General features: G+C 44.2%; 2 protein-coding genes across 8 annotated transcripts in view; one reads left to right on the top strand and one right to left on the bottom strand.

The window, feature by feature from the left end:
* Positions 1-13,397, bottom strand: part of DCTN1 (dynactin 1) — a 31,975-nt gene extending 18,578 nt beyond the window's left edge. For 2 of the 4 annotated variants that reach the window (XM_008576947.1, XM_008576949.1), the window contains exon 1: positions 1,114-1,464. In XM_008576947.1, the coding sequence (XP_008575169.1) occupies positions 1,114-1,146 (33 nt within the window). In that variant the 5' untranslated portion in view covers positions 1,147-1,464. Of the gene's footprint in view, positions 1-1,113; positions 1,465-13,102 lie in introns of those variants that run through there. The other 2 variants (XM_008576946.1, XM_008576948.1) reach the window with 2 other exon arrangements.
* The window catches only part of WDR54 (WD repeat domain 54), a 32,398-nt gene continuing 23,000 nt past the window's right edge, over positions 6,666-16,063 (top strand). For all 4 annotated transcript variants that reach the window (XM_008576953.1, XM_008576955.1, XM_008576954.1 and 1 more), the window contains exon 1: positions 6,666-6,902. The gene's annotated coding sequence lies outside the window, so the exon portion shown is untranslated. The remainder of the gene's footprint in view (positions 6,903-16,063) is intronic.

Genomic DNA, 16,063 nt, shown 5'->3' with positions numbered 1-16,063 from the left:
CCTTGTTCCTGCCCTGAGTCCTATTCTGTCCGCTCTCTACCCCCAAACTCTGGAGATCCTTCCCCCATGCTATGTTGCTATAAAAAGAAAAACATAGGCCAAGTAAATTGGGTACCTTAGATCTGCCCCTCACTTTGTCCCCCAGACTCTGCCCAGTGGTTCAAGTGGCTGGCTTATCACACCAAGGATGGGCAAAGCAAAGGAATGGACTAAGACACTGTCCTTCGGAAGCTCTCAGCTTCTGACACACCCGTTATGACAGGACACAACACGAAATTAGGTCCCAAATAGGCCCATGGTTTAGAAGAAAATCACACCTAAGCCATTTTTAGCAATAGCAGCTCCATGAACCAGGGGCCTTGCAGTAAACAGATGAATGAGGCACAAAGAAATGACACCATGATCCTAAATACTCCATGGGAATCTCTTCTGATACCGCCCACTTGGCTTTAGAAGGGAGCCCCACCAGAGCCAGGGAAGAGCCAGGATACCTCCTCAGCTGTCATCCCCTAACTCCCTTCCCCAAAGAGCTCAACAAAAAAGATGAGGATACAGCTCTCAGGAGCTCCAGGATTCCAAGTCACACCTGGGACAGCAGAGTGGCTCTCATGGACCTGACAATAAAAGGAATTGCCAGTGACATCAAGGCTAGACCCAAACTCAGAGACTCCATCCTACCTTCCAATCCCAATAAGCATCTCAGAGCCAGAAGGAACACAACAGTGGGTACAGATTCAATCTCAGACAGGAGAGAAAGAAGGCAAGTGACAACAAAGCAGCTCTAAAGAAATGCTTCACTGTAAGGCCTTTCTGACCCATCGACCCCACTCTGAGTCCCCAAGATAGTCTGACCCCCCTCAGAACCCCTGGCCTAAGGGCTACTTAAAGTGAGAGGTCAGGCCTTGCCAGTCCTCATTTGGGACCCAACTGTGGGAAGGGAAGCCTGTCCAGCCTAACATCATCAGGGCTTTGAGGGTCCCTTAGAAACAGTCTGAGAATGTCCCTAGCTGAGTTCCAGCCTATCTCCCCAGCCCCCATAGCAATGATGTCCACAGCCATCCCAGGCCTTCTTCAGCAGTCCTCCCAGGGCCATCCCAGATTAGGGCCACTTACCCGGCTGTACACGTGCCTCTTGCTCTGGGCCATGTTGCTCACCCGGCCTCTACCCCCTCCCCCAGCTGGCCAAAGACAGAGAGAAAAGGCAGAAACCTAGGCAAGGGGGGTCAGGGTGCTGGGCCCTCATGGACAGACATAGGAGCCGTCAGGCACGGCCTTTCCCAGTCCATGGGCCTCAGTCAGTAGCCTTTCAGGGTAGGGGTGGGGGCAGTGATGGGGCTGAAGAGAAAGTCCGCTCTGCTGCCCGAGGATTCCTGAACCCAGAGACACCAAATCCTGCTTGCCAGCTGATGAGTCTCACTCTGCGCTAGTGCTGCTCTAGACTTGTCAGGAACCGTGCTAGCCTCTGGGTCCTAGTGCCCCCCTGCTTCACCTGGGCCAGACAAGAGGGGTAGGGACTAAGGGTTGAGCCCATGCCACAGACCCTCAGCACTTATCTCTAGAGTACACTGACCTAGGGCTGGGAGTACAATCCTGACAGCTCCTCCTGGTCTGTACCCCCTCACTGTCATTGTCCCCCCTCTCCCCAGGGTATGAGGCCTCAGCAGGCCCACAAGCACCAAGTGACATTTCAAAATCATCAGCTGCCTAGGGCCTCTACACAGCCGATAGAAGGGTCTTTCATCCCCCTTTCTGGTACTCTTCTCTCTCTCTCCCCTCTCTAAACTCTGACTCAGAGTCCAAACCCATGTGATTAGGGTTGGATTTCAATCTCACACTAGGCCAGAGGAGCCAGGCCCTGCCCAATAAACAGCAGTGGAAGGGCAGTGATGGACGCAACCTCATACACACAGAAAAGCAAGTACCCCGGCCCCCTCATGCTGGCAAAGGTGGCCACAGCCACTCTTGCTCCCTTCTGGTTATAAGGGGGCCAGGCTCTGAATCCCAAGAGTACCAGACTCAACTGGATTACTAAGGGCAGTGGTCAAAAGCAGAGAGTCCCACTTTCCCTTGCAGNCCGATAGAAGGGTCTTTCATCCCCCTTTCTGGTACTCTTCTCTCTCTCTCCCCTCTCTAAACTCTGACTCAGAGTCCAAACCCATGTGATTAGGGTTGGATTTCAATCTCACACTAGGCCAGAGGAGCCAGGCCCTGCCCAATAAACAGTAGTGGAAGGGCAGTGATGGACGCAACCTCATACACACAGAAAAGCAAGTACCCTGGCCCCCTCATGCTGGCAAAGGTGGCCACAGCCACTCTTGCTCCCTTCTGGTTATAAGGGGGCCAGGCTCTGAATCCCAAGAGTAGCAGACTCAACTGGATTACTAAGGGCAGTGGTCAAAAGCAGAGAGTCCCACTTTCCCTTGCAGCACAAGGCCCAGTCCATCTCAGACACCTGCCCCTCGTACTCTTGGTTTTGCCCTCTAGCACCTTAGACCTAATGAGATTGTTTATTTCCTATATTTCTGTATTTCACAAAAGTCCTTTAATAACCATGTATTGCTTTTATAATTAAACTTTTTTTGTTTGTTTGTTTTTGTTTTTGTTTTTGCCTTTTTTTTGTGACCGGTAAGGGGATAGCAACCCTTGGTATGGTGTAGCGCACCGGCCATCCCTATATAGGATATGAACCTGTGGTGGGAGCGCCTCTGCGCTCCCAGCGCTGCACCCTCCTGAGTGTGCCACGGGGTCGGCCCTATAATTAAACTTTTTAAATTTAATAAGAGATTATGCATTCCAGTGAGAGGTCTCCAAAGGCTATATAACCATACACATTCATTTACCTATCTATCATGGGCTAGGAACCAACAGACCAGGGTCCTTGCCCTTTATGTAGCCAGTAAGGTTGGCCTGGGGTTGACCTATGGCTCCATTGGATGCAGTGTGGATCTAGATGCCCTGGGCCTAGGGATATCTGACTTTTCTGCACTGGCAGATGTTACTGGCAGAACAGTGACATCCCTAACTCCACCCTCTTTCTAAGGCAGGTCAGATAGCCCAACAGCAGAATGACAGTCAACAGTCAGAAATATGACCGCAAAACACCTCTCCATATCTTCATCCTGGCCAGACCCCCTAGGAAACCATCTCTCTCCTCCCTTGCAAGTCTCCATGTTGCCCCCTTCCCTCCCCATTACACAGGTGGGCAGGGCCATGATCTCTACAGCCTGGACTTCACATGTTCAGAGCACTTTACAGTCTACAGAGCACTTTAAAACATCATTTTATACTACCATGGTTAAGGGTACTAGTTCTAAACTCTGGCTGCTTTTATGGATTTACCATGTAGTAGCTACATAAACTTGGTCTAGTTACTTAACATCTCTGTGCCTCAACTTCCTCATCTGTCAATAGGGAATAATAAAAGAACCTATCTCAAAGAGTTGTTGTGAGGATTAGCTGAGACAATCAATGTGAAACATTTAAGATAGTGCCTGGTATTTGGTGCTCAATAAAAGTTAGCTAAGAACAATGTCATCATCATCGTCATTTTAGACATTACAATAACCCCATGGAGAGGTAGGTAAGGGATGATGCTGACAAGAAAACTGAAGCTTGGAGAGAACTGAGCAACTATGCTGAAGTTACACAGAAAGTAAGAAATGGAGCCAAAACTAGAACCAAAACCTAGCCCAGAGACCTCCGAGCTTTTTACCACCCCTCACTGTTACCACATACATCTTAGGCTTCCAAGGCCATGCTTATCCTCTAGATCACATTGCCTTCAAAAATTCAAAAGAGATCAGATTCAAGAATAGCCTCACAGCTCACTAGGCATATAGGTACAAAGTCACCTAACTTTATACCCTTGTTGCTCATTTTCCTATAAAATGGGAATAATATCTGCCATATCTATATTAGTGTTATGAGGCTCAAATAAGATAAAACACATAAAAGTACTCTGTAAAAAGTACAAAAGCTATAGACGTGCAAAGAATTATTACCTTACATGATGCTAGATGGTATATAAATCTTAAAACAAAATGTCTAGACAATAGGTGAACTAGAAAGAAAAGGGGAACCTGTCTATGCCTTGAATTATGGGGATTATTTTTCGTATGTGGAGAGGAAAGACCTACAAAGTACTGTAAGCTGTGAACACAGTATGAGTAGAGACAGAAATAATTTTGCTTGACTAGAGAATATTAAAGACTAGTTTAGCTGAAGTGAAGAATTCCAGATAAGTTCTATCAAACTATAAGCCTTTTGAAGCAGAGCCCACAAATTTCCTCTTTATGATCCAATCACCCTTAGCCCATGGAGTCAAATATTTATTGAATAAATAAACACAGTAAAATTGAGATGTTCTAGGAGGTAAGAATGGATAGGCAGTGAGCCTAACATCAGGCAGAGACAGATGGACTTGATCCAATAACAACAGGAAGCCCGTCTTGTTCCTGAGCAGAAGACTGGCATAGTGAAAACTATTTTAGGAAGATCAAACTGGTCACACGTGCAGGATAGAGTGGAGGCAGGAGCAACTTGGCAAAGACAGAGATAACAGCAAGGAGCCTGCTGCAACAATAAACATGAAGTAAGGAGGATCTGAATCAGGGTCATGAGAGAGAAAATAAAAGAAAGGGGCCAATTCAGAGATAGTACCAAAAAAGCCCTGAGAAGGCCCTGTGATGGATCAGACACACTCTTTCGAAGCAGCAGACTGGCATGGACTCTGGCGACAGACCTGGATACAGTTTTGGTTATCCTATTTCCTCACCTGTATGACTCTGGGCAAGATATTCAACTTTCCGAGTGCCAGTCACCTCATCTGAAAAAAAGGAGGAAATAAGGCTTCCTCACAGGGATGCTTTGAGAATTAAATAAGATTTAAGTGAAGCATTTAGCACAAAGCTGTTGGGCACTGAGCATTTGAACAATTGAGCACAGAATATGTGCTCAACAAATCATAGATATCATCTTCATCATTATTGCAAGTATACATCAATGATGACTTACACACAGTAGGACCTCAAATGTTGCAAGGACAAATGGATGGATAAATGAATGAATGAAAAAGTAAATGAATAAATAAATTCAGGAGTTTTCAAGCATAAGTAATATAAGAATGATGCTAGAAAACATTAACAGAATTGGGGAAATGGAAAGGGAAAGTGAACTAGTTAGGAGAGAGAAAATAAATCCTGTTATTAGGGCCTTCTCTGGGGCAAATTTAATTGTATACACTAACACATATACTTCACTACCTCCTTAAAAAATGAAGCTGTGGGCTGGCCAGTTAGCTCAGTTGGTTAGAGCACGGTGCTGATAACACCAAAGTCTAGGGTTTCATTCTTGTACCACCAGCTGCCAAAACGAACAAACAAATAAACAATGAACCTATGATGCAGCCAAAACAGATTCCATTATCTCCATTCTACAGGTGATATTACTGAGTCTCAGAAGTCGAATGACTTGCCCAAGTCTCACGGCTACAAAACTGGCAAGGGGGATATATCTGACTAGGGGTACAGGTAGGTGCTCCATCCACAGCATTACTGGGCCCCAGCTCATATCCCTTAGGACAATCCTGAGTTACATGTTCCCTCAGCCAGGGAGGAGACAGATACTCCCTGGCTTTTTAATCCATTTTCCTCCCCAGTGATATTAAATACTGTTAAAATATCTAGGAAAATGGGAAGAGAGGAGGAGAAAATCTCTGTGTCTGGCAAATAGGTTATTACCAATAGTCTTGGAGAAATTTTCAGAAATGACAGGAAAATAAGTAGGTTTTGGGGAATTAAGGAAGAGGAAAAAGTTAGGAGGAAGATCCTATTTTCCATTCTTACCATTTCTACCTGACCTGAACCATTTCTACCTTGCTTTTACTGGTACCCCAGCATCCCTGATGCCTTGATCTCCGCTTGTCTAACCCCACCAAACCTTGATCCTGGGCTAACCCAGCTGTCTGCTTTCCCTCATCCCATTCCTAGAGAAGCTGGTTTGAAATCCAGGCAGCATTGAGAGCAGGGCAAACTTGCACATCTCTGAAAACACAAGTAAGGTAAATGTGGGTATAAGTTCTCCAGGAGTCAGGAAGGGAAAGGGTTTGCATACTGAGTGGGGAATGGAGGCTGAGAGACAGGAAGCTTGGAAAGCTGGATTCAAAGTAGGAACCCAGGAAGACAACATGCACAAAGCCTTTTGTTCCTAGGTCCTATTCCTATATCTGCCTTACAGATCTCATACAGATAAGGCCTAGACCCTAAAGGGATTTCCTTCATGTCTCCAGCTCCTCATTATCCCAAGAAATGTCTGCAGCCCACTCCCAAGCTGAATGCAGCTCTACCCATTTCCAAAGAAATACCCAGTGACTTCCAGGCCCATGTCCAAGGAACCAGACCTCCAAGAGTCAGGAAGGAAAGCTACACAATATGCCTCATTTATCTTCAATAAATGAACTTCTGCAGGAAGGCAAGAGGCACTCAGCCCCCTACACAAGAATTGCAACGCTCCCAGGGGTAGCAGGAAGCCCACTTAGCCTCTTTGAAGTTCCTGCTGGTTCCTCCCTCTGAATTAACCAGCAAGTTCCCGGCACTAGGACCCGGCAGGCAGGGAACCCTGAGTCTGCGCTCTAAAGAGAGAGATGCACCATTTCACAACTTCAGCAAAAGCCAAAGCAGCCAACAAAGCCACAGCCACCTCTGCTGTGCTGGATTCTGCCTTTTGGGCAGCTCACCGGCCACTCCTCATAAGCACAGCATTCTATCCTTTCTCTTTTTAAGCCCACGTCATCATCTGATCATAATGAAAATAAATCTCCTCAAGCTACCATGCAAAGGCGTATCCATGGCAACCTCAAGAGGAAGGACACAGAGATGATGCTCCAGTGGCTGCAGCAGGAAAAGGTAAGCCCATTTCTCTTCCATCCATGCCATACCACTGTTCCCCGCTTTCACGCAAGTCAGGTGTGCACCTTATGTGCAAATTATATCACACCAAATGGGAAAACACAAAAGGTGAGTTAACCATTGTGCTATTACATAAGGTAATAGGTCTGCCAGTCTCATAACTGAGCAGTAGAAATCTTTTTCTGGGTGATGAGAATGGGGACATGGTCTCTCTTTTTATTTACCATCTCAGGTGACACAACCTCAGACTTCACTACCTGACAAATCAATACCAGTCACTTGTTTTCCTAGTCAGTATGCTGGGAAATTACTCAAATTTCAGTTGCCCTATGTAGTTGCAAAAAGCTGGCAGCAACACTGACCCCACTGCCCTGCCCCCCATGCCACAGACTGGCATGGTAAGACTCCTTCCAAAGCAGCCCCAGATTCTAGCCCCTCAAGGTCCACAAATTGGGAGTTGGAATTAAATTTTTGCCTTTTCTAATATCTCAGGAGAAGGAATCCCATTTCTGCAGAGGTAAGAGATTCATCAAACACAAATTCTACTAAGCCTAAGTAATCCTCCCTGCCTCAATTTCCTCTTCTGTAAAATAGAAAAAATAATAAAACATTTCTAATAGAATTGTTGTAAAAATCACATAAGAATGCCAGAAAAGCACTTAGAAGAGTGGCTGGTATGAAGCACTCAATAAATGTCAGCCATTATTATTATGAGGAAGATGAAAGAAAAGCCTATAGGGTAGAATTTCAGTTCAGAGGGTAGTCAACCCTCTTGGAGCTTATCTCAATTCTGCTCTCCTTCTCTTTCCTCTGCATAGTTGTTCCAAGCTTCCTTTACCACTTTCAAGTCCCTACTCCCTTCTGACCCCACACCAATGCCCCCACCCTTCAGCAGATAACCTTGCTAAGAAAGAAAATTGAGCCTATGAGATAAGAATTCCTTTGCAAATTAAGATATGTCTGCATCCCTCATTACCTCTTTCTTCCTAAATTCCTTCCTTCTTCCATCATTTCTCTTCAAAGCAATTGGTGTTCCGTTCTTTATAGGTGAACACCTCCACCCTCCTCTGAGGATCTACTTTAGCAATCATCTTTGCTCTTGTGCCTTCAATTGTACCCTCTCTACTGGATCTTACACATCTCAGAAAACCCACGCTCAGGACTTTTCTATTCTAGGAAAAACTGTCTCTAGTCCCTGCTACCTCCCCTGCAAGCTGCCACCACCTCTATTCTTCCATTCCTTGCCAAACTCCTCAAAGTGAGTACACCCTCCCTGTCCTCACTTGCCATCTACTTCTCAATCCATTGCAATCTGGTTCTGTCCCTACCACTCCACTGAAGTTGCTCACACTTAAAAAGTAAAAGAGCCCTGGGGCTGGCTGGTTTGCTCAGCTGGTTAGAGCATGGTGTTATAACACCAAGGTCAAGGGTTCAGATCCCTGTACCAGCCAGCCACAAAAAACAAAACAAAAAAGTAAAATAGCCCTGGTGACCACAATCTCCTAACTACCCAACCTTAAGGTACATTTTCTAAGCTTATCCTACCTGACATCACTATAGCAACTGAGACTGCTGATCTCCTCTATACTCATTGGTCTTCTATAAGCATGGCTGGGAGAGCTCATCCATTCCCACAACCTCAACTATGACCTACGCCTACCACCCCTAGGCAGACTCTCTTCTGAACCTCAGACCCACATCTCCACCTGTCTGCTAAGTGCCACAGACTCCTCAAGTTCAATATGACCCAACGCATACTCAGTATCTCCCCCATCCTCCCCCCAAAGCTCCTCTTTTACATTCCTTGTTTGCTACTGGCACCACCATCCACCCAAAATAGAAAACTGAGTCATCCTCAACAACTCCTTCTCTCCTGTTCTCAAGAACCAATCAGTATTACGTCAGGTGAATTCTGTCTCTACAGTCTCTCTCAGATTCATCCCCTCTTCTTCATCCCCACTGACTTAATCCTTAGTTAGCCCTAAACCATGCCTATGTTATTACAAGAATCTCCTGATGTCCTGATCCAGGTTCTCCACCTTCAGTCTATTTCCACAGTTAACTTCCCAAAACACAATCATGTCACCTCCCTGCCTAAAAACCTCTAGGGCTTCCCTGCCCACAAAATCGAATCTTCTTACCACAGCATTATAGGCCGCTAAAAACCTGGCTTCATTATGAATCCAGTCTCCTAAATCACCTTGCCTTTGACCCCAAAGTTCTCTTATATCCCAGTCATTTGGATCTATTTACTTTTCCCCATGAGCCCCTCCAAATGTTGCAGATGTCACCAGGACTATTTTCCCTCATCATCCTTCAAAGCCCAGCTCAATTATCACCTTTTTCTGAAGAATCTCCTGACTTCTCCATGTACAGCTATTCCCTCTCTGCCCTTACACAGCACTTTGGACAGCACTTTCTCCATTACAATATCACATTTTATTTTAAATACTGTCTCCCTTATTCTATCATGAATTCCTCCAGGACAGAGAATTTTATTCATCTCAATATCTAAGCACTGAACACTGTGCTTTGCACAGAGAAGGCACTCAATGTTGAATAGACACCTGTACCAACACCAGGCTCTCAGGATATAAATTGGCTCTGATGGTTTTCCCGAAAGTAGCTCCATCCTTAAAGACCAACACCATGGGGGAAATTAACAGTCATGTGCAATGCGTGCGCGCGCGCATGCACACACACACACACACACACACACACACACACACACACACACACACACCCCTAGTAGATGTGGCTCTTTCCTCTCCAGATAGGAGAAACTAAAAGTCCAGAGATAGCCCCAGTTTCTATGAAATTTGACAGTGACACTAAATCTCAATCTCCTATTCTTTCAGGGTAAAAGAACCACAGTGAGGGCTCTACGTGAAGTGCAGATCTGGGAAACAGCATTAGTGAGGCGCTGGGGGCAGCAAGGGGCCATGCTTTGCTGCACTGAAGCCCTTAGGAGATATAAAGGAGCTTAGGGAGGTCAGAATGGATACCTAATCTGTCCTTCAACCAAATTCAACTGGTATCAGCCTGAACTTCAAAATAAAAATGATATAATGCCAAAGTCAGACTCTCCAGGATGGCAAGGACCCTAACGCAGGTTTGAGTCAGGCAATCTCTCAGCTCTTACTTCTTCAGGGAACACTGAGGACCCAGTTTCTATTTCCCTTGGTATGGGACAGATAGCCCAAGTGCCCCAGCACCACCTAGTAGCTGTGGACAGGCCAAGCAACATGGGAATCATCTACCATAATCCTTCCCAACCTGTAACTCCAGGCAGCCGTTAGAAATGACGGAGCTGGTACAGCAAAACCTAGAGTGGCAGTTGTCCATGGTATTATGATTCTCCCAACTACAGTCATCCCTCAGTGTCTCTGGGGAAGTGGTTCCAGGACCTCCCACAGAAACCAAAATCTGCAGATGCTCAAGTCCCTGATATAAAATAGCACAGCGTTTGCATATAACCTATGCACATCCTCCCATATACTTTATTTTTATTTTTATTTTTTTATCCTATAAAAAGATGACCGGTAAGGGGATCTCAACCCTTGGCTTGGTGTTGTCAGCACCACGCTCAGCCAGTGAGCAAACCGGCCATCCCTATATAGGATCCGAACCCGTGGCCTTGGTGTTATCAGCACCGCACTCTACCGAGTGAGCCACGGGCCGGCCTCTCCCATATACTTTAAATCATCTCTAGATTACTTATAATACCTAACACAATGTAAATTCTATGTACAAACAGTTGCTATGCTGTATTGTTTAGGAAGTAATGACAAGGAAAAAAAGTCTATACATGTTCAGTACAGATGCAATTTTTCCCCCTCTAATATTTTCAAGCCACAGTTGGCTGAATCCACGGGAGCAGCACTGACAGATATGAAGTACTGATTGTATTTTGACTCCTTCCTAAGAACTTTTTCTCCTTTGTACTCTCACATTCAGTCAGGTTCATCTTATAAATTCTTCCAAAGTATTGCCATCTGCATCCTTCCTTTCTCCTCCATTATCACTGTCATCACTTTGGTCTGCCATTATAATAGCTTTGAAAATTAAGGCAAATCATTTACCCTCTTTGGTGCCTCATCTATAAAACAGGGTAACGGCTTCTCTGCCTACCTCATAAGATTATTAAGTCAAATGAGATCATGCCTATGAAAAGTTCTGTAATCTGTAAAGTGCTCTACATAAACATAAGGCATTATTGATATCATCAACCTAAGTCTTCTATTCCTCACGTGTGAAGCCTATCTGGCTGCCTGCCTTTCTCCTTCCCCACTTTCAGCCACCTTATACATCACAGTAGGACAAACACATCCTCTAAAATACTGCTTTGTCTGTACACTCATCTGCCCAGCGTCTTTCACCAACATCTCATTTCTTACTTTAACCAAACAATCCTGGATTTGACATAAGCAGTCTCATCTCTACACCACTGTCAGCTACTTAGGATGCTTTCCATAGTCTTTCGAGCCACACCCATCCTTCAAAGTCCTGCTAAAGCCCACTATACTCCATGCAGTACAAAGACAAATTTAAGAAAGGTATTTCTCAAATATGATGGAAGAATTAAGAACAATTCAGTTTGGAGAAAACGTGGCAGGAACAGCTGTCATCTAATGTTTTCAGAGTCAACTTTTTAAAAGGAGGGATTACACATTTTTTTTGTTTGACTCAGACATAACCTAAGACCAACAGGATGGAAATTGCAGAGATGTATTTCAGCAACATGAAAAGCTTCCCTATTGAGCTACCTAAGAATAAAATGTGATGTCTTATAAGTAGTTAATTTCCCATTAGAAATGTTCAAACCAAATTGCAAAATTTGCCAAAGTGGCAAGAATATTTTAAATAGAATTCAACTATCAAAGGGTAACAACTAGAATCACAGCATTTTAGATCTGAAAGGAACCTTAGAGATCTTCTAGTCTAGACTCCTATTTTATAGGCCTGGACACATGAACTGACTCACCCAAGTCAGTAGTTTGTTCTGGAAAGCAGAGAGCAGAACATGGTGTCTAACTTTCAGTCCACTGATCTACACACTTGTTACTCCACGGACCAGCAGCATTAGCATCACCTGGGAACTTGTTAGAAATGCATAACCAATCAGAATCTGTATTTTAATAAGATCTTATTAAAGGTATGCACCATTAAAGTTTGAAAAGCACTAACCTACACTGCCCCTTCCAAACCTTGAGTTTCTAATTCTGGAACTGCATTTCCCAAACTGTTCTGAATGTAAAACAGAGGCACCCCCCCAAAAAAAAAGTATTTCGAAGTAAAATTTGGGGAGCAATCCCCAGTTCGAGATTCATGGTAAATATCAGCATATTGAAGGCTCTGAAATACTCTGCGGTAGAGAAAACTTTTACCATGAAATTTCCAAACACATTGCAGCACAAAATGCCTTTTTAAAATAAAGTTATCACCATCTCTCTTAACACCCGGTAGCTCACGTCTTAGTAGTACATCAGGTAAAGATCTTTGCCTCTTAACTTTTCAACTCTCAGTACCTCAAGTATACCGGAGTAACAAGTGGTCAATATGGGCTTGCTGCTCTCCTCACTGCAAAAATGAGGGCAAGTTTCTAAATCAATGCCACTTTGAAAACAGCAAGGTTCCTTATCTGTGCGATTTAGCTGTGGTTCTGTCCAACCGAAGAGGGATGCGCAAGGTGACTTCTCAACGGTTATTTTGCCAGCTAAGGCGGACCCCACGAGCGGGAACACGCACACCAAACCCATATCCAGACCCGCATGAATCCGCTATGATTTTTTTTCGTTTGACGCAAATTTCTTAACCAAGTGCCCATAGGAAACTTGTGGCTCGGTATGGATTCAGGGGTGCCTCGGAAGCTCCCAGGAAAGGTGGGAGACCTTTGCAGTTCGGAAGGAACTCTGAGCCGCAGTCACTCTGACCCTGGGAGAACATTGCCAGGCTGAAGAGCTCAGGTGGGTCGGACGGGCCAGAGGTCAAACACTCAGGAGGAGCCCCCAGACCTGGGTGGGCGCCCGCCCCTGCCGTGGCCCACTCGCGCCAGTTCCCGCCCCGCACACCGGGCTCTGTGCCGCGCCCTGGGCCAGCGCCGAACCCCCAGGCCAGCGCCGGCAAACCTCACGAACACGTGTGTGTGTGTGGGGGGGGGGCGGAACGGACGGTTGGCAGGGTCACCGCCTCCGTACCTGTCCTGTCAGGGTCTCCGCGCCCGGCTCCAGCCCCACAGGCGACCGACGCCCAAGACTGAGGGGCTCGCCCCGCGCGTCCCGCCCTCGTGGGCTGCCCAACGCGCCGCCCGACTCCTCAAGGCACATCCCAGAACCCCTCGCTCCTTAGGCCCAGGGGCGCTCTGGGTCTGTGTAACATGCTACTCTTTCCCACTGTTCCGCCTGCGCTAAGAACTGCTCGCCGAGCACCGCCAAGAACACATGGGTCAGGCACAATGCTGGACACCTGGGGCAGGATATGCGCACGCGCACTATGCCTGGGAAGCCCATTAGGACCATAGAGAGGTGCGTCCTGGCGAGCGCCCTCTGCCGGCGTTGGGGAGACAGAGCCGAGGGGCTGGAGGACTCATTCGCAAGATCGAGTTAGTTAAACTGATGAAAACAATAACGATATACTATATCTCGTCGGTTAGCTTTGCGAAAAAATTAAATTTTGCTGCTACTTAGTGTTATCCCCTATTTGGGGATACAGGCATTCTCATGCCCTTTTGATGAGAATGTAAAATAAAAGAAACATGATAGCATTTTGGCACTTTTATATTAAAAAAAAAACAAAACCTGTTAACCCAACTACAGACGTCTTGACCCAATGAACCCACTTCTAATAATGTAGCCTAAAGAAATAGTCGAATGTGTGCAGAGACATTTGTACAAGGATATTGGGAGGGGCAGGATTTGACAGAGATATGAGTTCTGATTCTAACTGCAGTTTATTAGCTGTATGAGACTTGGGTTGGTTCCTTAACCTCTCCCGTACGTCTGTGTCCACATTTGAAAAATGAGAACGTGCATGATAGTGTCTATCTCATTAGGTTGTTAGGAGGATTAAGTGAATCCATGTAAAGAGCCTGAAATATAACTATTATAATGTATGTTTGTCTCAGTTAATCTCAGACAGAAAACCTGAAAAATCCGTAAAGTTGATGGTGGGGTGGGGGTGGAGGGTAAACGAAGGGATGAATTGAGCAACCTCTCCACTCCTCCCCCCACCTTTTTCCCATTTCACTTTCTAAATATTTCTAATTGTTATTCTGAATCAATAATACATGGCTTAAAAATCAAAACAATATTTAAAAAGCATGCACTGAGAAACCTCCTTTCGACCCTTGTTCCCATCCACTCCATCCCCCTTGTCTGCTACTGGCAACCATTATTATTAGCTTCTGGCTTCTCTTTTCAGTGTTTCATGTGAATACAAGCAAATATGAATATATAGTCTTATTCCTCCCATTTCTTATGCAAAAGGTAGCACACTGTATACACTTTCACCTTCTTTTCTTAATATATCCTGGAGGTCTATTAAATCAATAAATTACAAATCTTCCTCATCCGTTTTTTCAGCTGCATAGTACTCTATTGCATGGATACACATGATTTATTAACCAGCTTCTAGTTGCATACTTTGTTTCCAGTCTTTTATTATTACAAACAATGTTGCAATGAATCTGGTTGTACACAAGACATTCTATATGTAAGCAGATATATCTGTAGGATACATTTGGGTCAAATAATACATGCATCTATAATTTTAGTAGAAATGACCTCCATCCTCTTCAATTAGAGAGAAATGGTGTAAAAAATACATTTAAAGGCTTTAAAGGGCACTGCATACACATAGTTTTTATTGTGGTAAAACAGATAACATAAAATTTACCATTTTTAAGTGTACAGTTCCCTGGCATTAAGTACATTCACATTTCTGTGCAACCATCATCACTATTCACCTTCAAAACCTTTTCATCTTTTCATACTAAAACTGTATCCATTAAACAGTAACTCCCCATTCTCCCCTCACCATAGCCCCTGGTAATCATTATTCTTCTTTCTGTCTCGGTGAATTTTACTACTCTAAGTACCTCATCTAAGTAGGACCATATAATATGTGTTCTTATTCTCTCCACATAATGTCTTCCTAGTTCATCCATGTTGCAGCATGTGTCAGAATTTCATTCCTTTTTAAGGCTGAATAATATTCCATTGTTTAGATATACTACATTTTTTTTATCCATTCTTCCATCAATGGACATTTGGGTTGTTTCCACCTGTCAAAAGACAAAATTTAACATATTGGGTTTAAAGAACTAATTGGCTTTTATTAGCAATTCATAAATCAAGCAGCATCTCAACTAAAGATTTTTTAATTTAATTTTATTATTATTATTATTTTAAAATTAAAAGTAAATTGATAAAAAAACAAATTTAACACACAAAGATTAACAACCTTAATGCAAAAAGATCTCTTAACAATGAATTAGAAAAATTTAAGAAGAAATTTGGTGAAGGACATGAGCAGATTAAGTCACACAACCGAAAGAAACACAGGTGGCTACTAAGTACACGTTAATAAGTAACATCTAAGATGTTGTTGGGAGGCGGGGGGTAGGGCTGAGGCCTTTGGTCCCTCATCTAAAGATTTGAACAGGCACACTGTTGGGCATGGCAGAACAGTCGGTTTTTATAAGGTAGCTTGAGCAGAAGCAAGGAAACAGCCTCATACACGAAAGTGGATTGTTTAACAATAGATTACTTCAGATTATTTTCCTTGTTAAGTGTTAAAGCAGAGGGAAATTCCTTATCATGCTGGCTAAAACTGGCCTGATTGGGGATTTGGCTATCATCTCTCTCCTGATTTCTCAAATGGTCAGAACTGCTTAGTTTTGAATTGACATGGAATTTTAGCATGTGAGTGGCTCCATTTGGTTTGGTCTGTTGGGATCTAGTGCAGGAGTTCAGTTTAATCAATGGACTCACATAAATTTTATTTAACACATATTTTGGCCATTGTGAATATGCACAAATTTTTTTAAACACAAGTATGTGAGTCTCAGTCACTCCATCCCCAAGATTTCTACCTGAAGCAACTTTTTTTTTTTTTTTGTCTTTTGTCTTTTTCCGTGTCCGGCAACGGATCGCAACCCT

Source organism: Galeopterus variegatus, unplaced genomic scaffold (assembly GCF_000696425.1).
Source record: "Galeopterus variegatus unplaced genomic scaffold, G_variegatus-3.0.2 Scaffold1428, whole genome shotgun sequence".
In the NCBI taxonomy this organism is placed as follows: Eukaryota; Metazoa; Chordata; class Mammalia; order Dermoptera; family Cynocephalidae; genus Galeopterus; species Galeopterus variegatus.
The sequence above is the reverse complement of the archived record's forward strand: the minus strand, read 5'-3'. Positions and strand labels throughout refer to the sequence as shown.